Genomic DNA, 7470 nt, shown 5'->3' with positions numbered 1-7470 from the left:
ACAGGAAATTGCTGCATTAAGTGTATTCTACAACCTCAAAATACATTTTTTGTGTCTCTAGGTCATGAAAAACTAAAGAAATTTTAACAAATCTTTTATCTTTTGTTGAACAGCACAGGTTGTCAGTTTTTTTTTTTTTTTTTTTTTTTTTTTTTTTTTCCGTGAAAGGTTATTTTGTATAAAGTTATTTAAGGGTCTCAGTGTGTCTTTTACTCTTCTTTCTATCCCCAGATGAATGTTCCCTAGATAATGGAGGTTGCAGTCATCAGTGTGCCATGGCTCCTGGAAGAGGAATTGTTTGTTCATGCCCTGCGGGACTTCATCTGAACTCAGACAACAAAACCTGTGAAACGGTGGATTACTGTTCCAGACACCTCAAGTGCAGTCAAGTGTGTGAGCAGTACAAAACCACTGTCAAGTGTTCATGCTATCATGGGTGGAGACTTAGTCCTGACGGAGAGAACTGCCACAGCACTGGTAAATGTTACAATGTGTAGCCCTGCTTGTATTTTCTTTTTTGTATTTGCTTATAGAATGCTGGTAAGAGTTGGTTACTTTTGTCTTTGCCTTGAGTACAGAAGTTCTCAAAGGGACTAGCGAAGGAGTCTAGTAAGCAAATTTATAAACAGTGACAACAAAGGTGATAATTAAAGTACTGATGTCTACCTCAGCTGTTTTCACAGCACAGCAGGGACTGTAGCACTGTTTGTCAGTAGGGGACACACAGATAGAGGAAGCACATGTTTACATATGAAATGCACAGCCTTAAAATAATTAGAATATTGTGTAATAGATATGGGTCTGAATACAAGTTGGTAATAAACACGAAAGAAAAAAGTGCAGTGCATACTGATGTTTAAATTGTGTTTTTTTTTTGTGTTATTATTATATTAATATCCTTTATTAATAGTATTATCAAGACCAAGGTTGTGTATAGTTTTTTTTTTTTTTTTTTTTAACTGTTGGGGAATTGTGAGATGCTTTTTATAGACAGAATGCTGCTGATTGTCCAGAGAAGAACTAAGCTGGTAAACATTTATAGCCAGTGTTTACATTTAAAATGCAATTACTTATGAACTAACATCACTTACATTTAATATTTATTCACATTAAATCTTAACACAAACAGTCACTTACTTTAAAGTGTGATGTACTATTGAAAATTCATGAAGTTATGCTAAAACCGGTTCAGTCTCTATTCTAGGACTTCGTGCAATCTAACATACGAAAATGCTGTATTTACCATGGGGGACCATGCATTACTAGCCAAAGAAATTAACAATATGGCTGTTGCATCATTTCTGGGTTAAATATTCAGTAGAATTTAAATTATACAGTTGTTTGTAATTTTACAACTGGGTCTAATACCGATATGTACATAAATTGTCACTGTGACTGTTAAATCCTCTTCAAGAAGACAATAGAAAAAACAATGTAGTAATCCAATTTAGACGAATGCTCAGCAGCTTAACATTATAGCAGCTAAAATGCTATCTAGTTGCATTCTGTCAAGTTCAGGACATAACAGCTATGGTACAGGAAATCTCATCTCATACTATGCAGACTGACTTCCCTGAGCTAAGTAATGGAGACTTTTCTTCATTTTTCTTTTCCTGTTAGCACTGTTAAGTCTTTTAAAACACTTAAAAATACCTATAATATTGGAATATTGTAATGTGTTTGAATTATATTTTGATAGAGTTAGAATAATGGAAACTGTCTAATTGTATTGGAATATTAGTAGTACATTCAATGGTTACCATATACTATATACATTTTGACAGATTATATTATATATATATCTATCTATTGTATTGATAAGAATATAATATATATATATATATATATATTATATAGTACCTCCTACTGACCTCCACTGCTCAGATGTTTGGCAAGCCATGTCAGTGACTGTTCAGGCTGGGCCTTGTCTCCAGGGTTTAGTAACTAAGATAATAAAGTTGATTGGAGTGTAGCAAATTATTTTTAATTGAAATATCAGTTATGAATTATTTCTCTCACCTCTCCCAGATCCTTTTGAGGCTTTCATTATTTTTTCCATCCGGCATGAGATCAGAAGGATAGATCTTCACAAACGAGACTACAGCTTGTTAGTTCCAGGTTTAAGAAACACGATAGCTCTTGACTTTCATTTTAACCAGAGCTTACTTTACTGGACTGATGTAGTTGAAGACAAAATTTACAGAGGCAAGCTTGCAGATGCTGGAGGTATGTATTTGGATTATTTTTTGACAGTGAAACAAAGGTTTTTAGAAGCGGCTTCACAGCTCATACAATATAACTGACAATTATTAGCAGTCATTACTGATGTAGGAAGGTAGAAATAGAAATAAAATCGCATGGTTTTACTTGGGGGTTGCTTTGTTTTTATTCGCAGTAACACAATAGAATAGTAGAATGGAACTATTGTGCCCTACAAGTTCCATTGCACTTGCACATATCAATGTTTTCAAATCTCAAAATCATTTATCTGTGCTGCATGCCCACAAGAGGCTTCCGAATGTCTTATAAAGTAGTTTATGTAACAGTCTGATAATCTAGAGATGTAAGGCTGTTACAGGCCTTGGTCAGTCACAGAGCTGGTTTACACAATGAGATCTTTGTAGATTTAAGAAAAAAAATACCAATGGAATGCTGAAAGTCTGTATATTTTCTTAGTGTTTCTTTTTTTTTTTTTTTTTTACAAAATATGTATTTATAAAGCTTTATTGGGTTGTATTACAAACAATGTCTGTTTGAGTAATAACACAGTTATATATAAAGCTGAGAGTGCTACCTAGTTCTACAGTATCTGATGCATTATATTATCTCACTCAGATAGTTCTGATAATTCTGATTTCAGATTCTAGTTGGTGATTTGTTTTCAGATTTCATATTAGGATGCATATAATTTCATGATGGCTTGTGACAGCCCCTATCTTCTCTTCCCTAGTAAATATGGGATAGATTCCTTTTATAGCTTCCTTACTTTTCTTTTGTTAATATTTTAGATCTTGTTGAAAGCCTTCAGCCACCATGGATAATTGCAAACATAGTGATTCTGTAAAATCTGAAGCCTTTAATGTTTAATAGCATGCTGAGGGAAGCAATGCTTATTCTCTGTAGTTTGTATTTTTTTTTTTTTTTTTTTGCAAAATGTTTGGGATTGTCAAGAAAATAACTGAGGGTGAAGGGATGCCTTGAGGATCAGTTGAAAATGTTTAGCATTCAGTTTTTAAAAAAAGTTGAAAAAAGTTTGTTGATGTGAAATGTGTGTTTTTATGTTTTTCCCATGTATATATGTACTTATGTTTTTGCAGGTGTTACTGGAATAGAAGTTGTTGTTCAGCATGGCTTGGCAACTCCTGAGGGTTTAGCGGTGGACTGGATTGCAGGAAATTTCTACTGGATTGATAGCAATTTGGACCAAATTGAAGTAGCTAAATTGGATGGAACAATGAGAACAACATTAATTGCTGGTGCCATGGAGCACCCAAGAGCATTAGCATTGGATCCTCAACACGGGTTTGTTTTTAAACTTCTGCATCACTTAGATATTGTACTCAGCCTACCAATGCACAGATACTTTGCCCAATTACACTTAATTAGTTGACCCTCAGTCCGTCAGAGATAACATCACAGTTCTTGAGATTTAAGAAAGTTAAATGTGCTGGAAAGAGTGGACTTGATTATTAAAGGAAATGTCTGTGGATTCAAAACAGATTAATAGATTAATTTAGTATGAAAAGAATGTGAGTTTAATAGTAGTTGATGTCAGGTGCAAACAGGCTGTTATATACACCCAACCTCACAGAAAATACTAAGACACAATATTGGAGTTATTAATGCATGGATATTTGAATGCCTAGAGTGTATTGTTTTAAAGTGTATTTTTCTTCAGGAGTTTTATTTTGTTATATTAAAGATAGTGAAAACACTTCAGTTTTTACTATGTTTTGGCACCCAGAAAGTTTTCTTTTTTTAGAATTGTGATGTCCTTATGGCGTCATAATACTTGGTACTTTTCTACATTTTGGAAATACATCTTCCGAGTGTGGTTCACTTGGAGGGAGTCGGTTGTTGCCCTTTTGACTTGATTTAAGTTGCACCAAATTCCAGGGACAGATTGAAGAATAATCATTTTACTGAGACAAAAACACAATTACATTATACAGTGTGCAGTTTTGTTCAGGGACCAAGAATAGGGTGAAAGTTCACAAACCAGGGATATTATGTGTAACTGAGAATAGGATACATTCAGACTAACTTCCTCTTTTAATCCCTCATTAAACCATTGCAGTAGACATTTGGACATTCAAATATTCGTGGTAATCGTATCATTAACATTTTTTAATTATTCAATAATCATAGAAAACGATAGTCACATACTCAACGTGGCTGGAAGCAGAACAGATGTTTTTTTTTTCTCTCCAAATAAGGATAAAATCATCAGTGTGTACTAGGGCTGCTACGATTAAATAAAAAATCTATTTTTCGATTGATTCCATTCCTCATTATATACATGGATATAAATACTGGATAATCGATTCAATAATTACATTTTTGTAACTTGCATAGTTAACAACGCTTTTTAAATTTATCAACGAAACTGCGTCGAACACCCTGCCTTGCTACAGTATTTTTGCCACAGACAAGCAGTAGGCATGCTCTTCTTCACCTGCTCGTGTTAACTAGCATCTGATTTGCTGGTCCCATCCTACCAGCGAATCAGTTTTGAAAATTCTTTGTAAGTACGCTCCTCGTTTATTCACTGTACAAAAAAAAAAAAAAACGTGCCACCTTGTTTAAAGTTGATAATGGTATTGAAATTTTATTAAATTATAAATGAAATAACGACAAAAAATGGAATAAAAAAAGGAATATGCATAAAGAACATGATGCCCATACTGCTCTATTCCATACTTACAGGTTGTATAGTACAAAATAATGTATTTATTTTGCAGACTATTTGAAAAAGAATTGAGAATAGTTAACAGTATGTGTGTAAAGCAAGTACTTTAAATGTATCGAAAGAAGTACAGATGCTTCATATTTTGAAATTATGTAATTAAGTACATTTAAATAAATAAATCAACTGTGTAAATAAAGCAGGAGGAGGAATAAAGCTTGAAGTCCCATTTTGAGACTTAAATAAAGGTGTCATGTTTTGCAACTATTAATAATGGTAATATAAAGACAATTTCACTAAGATTATTTTTCTTCCACCTGTGCTAGTAATATTTTTCGTTCTTGCTAGAATCTTTTTTAAAGTCTGTAGCTTCCTGTGTTGCAGACCATATTCCACAGTGAAAAAAGACATAACAAGTTATTTTTTTCTTTTTATTCAGTTAAAAAAAGTAATTGAAAAATAACCGCAACTATCGTGATAATCTGTGTATCGTGAAAGAGTGGGCTCGCAACTATTATTGTGGAAATGTACTATCGTTTCATCCCTAATCCAGTTTTTTTTTTTTCTTAAGGGACAATATGTAACTAGTGCTTTAGTTAGTCCTTTTGAAACTGATTTTGCCCTTTGCTAGACTATTTTTCAATGTTAGATGCATTTTTTCTTAGAATTCTCTTCTGGACAGACTGGGATGCAACATTTCCTCGCATTGAGGCTGCCTCTATGAGTGGTGTAGGACGGCATGTTATTTTTAAAGACATGGAAATTGGGGCATGGCCTAATGGACTTACTGTAGACCACCTGGAAAGCAGGATTGTATGGACAGATGCCAGGTATGTTATGCAAACGTATTAAAAACTACAGGCATAAAATGAAATTGGTGCAGGTGGCATTAGACAAATATTTCCATTGAATCCCAGACATTCAAAAATATATGTGGTTAGACTGAGAAAATGGGATGTAGTGTTTACAGATAGAAAAGGAATGTAGACATGCTCACAATAAAAACTGTTAGAAGTTCCAATACGTCCTGTATGTAAGTATATACGACACAAATAGGAACTGAGCTAGATATGCTCCAGATAGACAGACAGATAGATATACAGATAGATAAATGCATGTATATTCAATGTAACAAAATGACATGCCACGTCAATATGAAACATGCATTAATTAGCTCAAATGTATTATATTTGCAGAAAAGAGGTTTCAGCAGCTATAATGCAAAATATAATGCAAAAAGATAACATAAACCATGGGTCAATTAACCTAAATAAGCCTTCTATGAAGGATAACACACATCTATTTGTGAAGCTAAAAGATTTTTGCACTACTGTGTTCAGAACTATTCAACTAATGTAATATATTAATTAAAATGAAATCTAGAAATACATTTTATGGATATAAATACTCTGGTCAGCTTTTTTTCTCCTTTTTTTAACGAATTAAAAAAAAAAACAACAAACACAAAAGTATGTGTTATTTTTAATTTTTTTTTACTTGGAACATGTTTTGGTGTCTGGCAACAGTAAATGACAAAGTAATGCATTAATGCATTGAATGTTTAGTATGGCATTTTTCATTGCTACACACCAGTGCCCTACAGCAAAGCAGTTTTAAATGCTGTCTGATATTGAGGTTTTTCATCCTGTAGATCTGATGCTATTTATTCAGCCTTGTACGATGGCACAGGTAGAATCGAGATTCTGCGAGGCCATGAGTACCTTTCCCACCCTTTTGCTGTTTCCCTCTTTGGAGGCTACGTGTACTGGACAGATTGGAGGACAAACACCCTGGCAAAAGCTAACAAGTGGACTGGGCGTAATGTGACAGTGATACAGAAAACCAGCGCCCAGCCTTTTGATTTACAGATCTACCATCCCAGCAGACAGCCTCAAGGTAATTCACTTTGCAGTGGCTCCATAGGACAAGTTAATGGATATATGATGTTGAGTAACTCAATCTATAGAATTGTTGTGTTTGAGTGCTGCTACCATTGGGTAAACTTTAATGCATATTTCTCACTTCCTAACAAATTTACAGTGAATACAGTACACACACCCTCACTATACTGGATTAAAATTCCCTAAACTGACCTATTTCTGGTGTTCCCGGAGTCCCGGCATCCGTCCAGCGACACCGGCTCTTTCCGACAGTCCCGACTGGGCAGTGCATTCCCAGTATTCGTCTGGCAGTTGAAGGGTTCTGCTGTAGTAATATATTTTTCCTTTGGAGCAGACACTGTCCTCCACGGTATAAATAGTAAGTGTCAGCACAGCACACGTCTGTGGCCTAACAGCAGCCCGGAGCTGTGGCACACTATTTTTGTAACTACCAGTCAAATCTAATGTATATAACAAATGTCTTTGTTAGATACCTTATACCTGATTGGTTGTTTAAAAAAATAGTTCCGGAATCATCTCTAATATACGTTCTAATAGCACTAGGTCTCCAGAGGGTCACTTTGAAGTTAATGCCAGATAGTGAGGCCAAGGATTGGAGTGGCATGGGGGCTGAACTGCTTTCACCCTTTAGAAGCTAACACCTCCATTATAGGAATTAGAGAA

The 7470-nt window shown here is 34.6% G+C and overlaps 1 protein-coding gene across 1 annotated transcript in view; it reads left to right on the top strand.

The window, feature by feature from the left end:
* The first annotated feature begins 212 nt into the window (after positions 1–212).
* LOC121322318 (low-density lipoprotein receptor-related protein 1B-like) overlaps positions 213–7470 on the top strand; it is a 155772-nt gene continuing 148514 nt past the window's right edge. The window contains exons 1-5 of the mRNA XM_041262116.1: positions 213–477; positions 2029–2226; positions 3318–3522; positions 5572–5736; positions 6558–6802. Of these exons, the coding sequence (XP_041118050.1) occupies positions 276–477; positions 2029–2226; positions 3318–3522; positions 5572–5736; positions 6558–6802 (1015 nt within the window). The 5' untranslated portion in view covers positions 213–275. The remainder of the gene's footprint in view (positions 478–2028; positions 2227–3317; positions 3523–5571; positions 5737–6557; positions 6803–7470) is intronic.

Source organism: Polyodon spathula, chromosome 10 (genome assembly GCF_017654505.1).
Source record: "Polyodon spathula isolate WHYD16114869_AA chromosome 10, ASM1765450v1, whole genome shotgun sequence".
Lineage (NCBI taxonomy): Eukaryota > Metazoa > Chordata > Actinopteri > Acipenseriformes > Polyodontidae > Polyodon > Polyodon spathula.
This window is presented reverse-complemented; position numbering and strand designations above follow the sequence as displayed.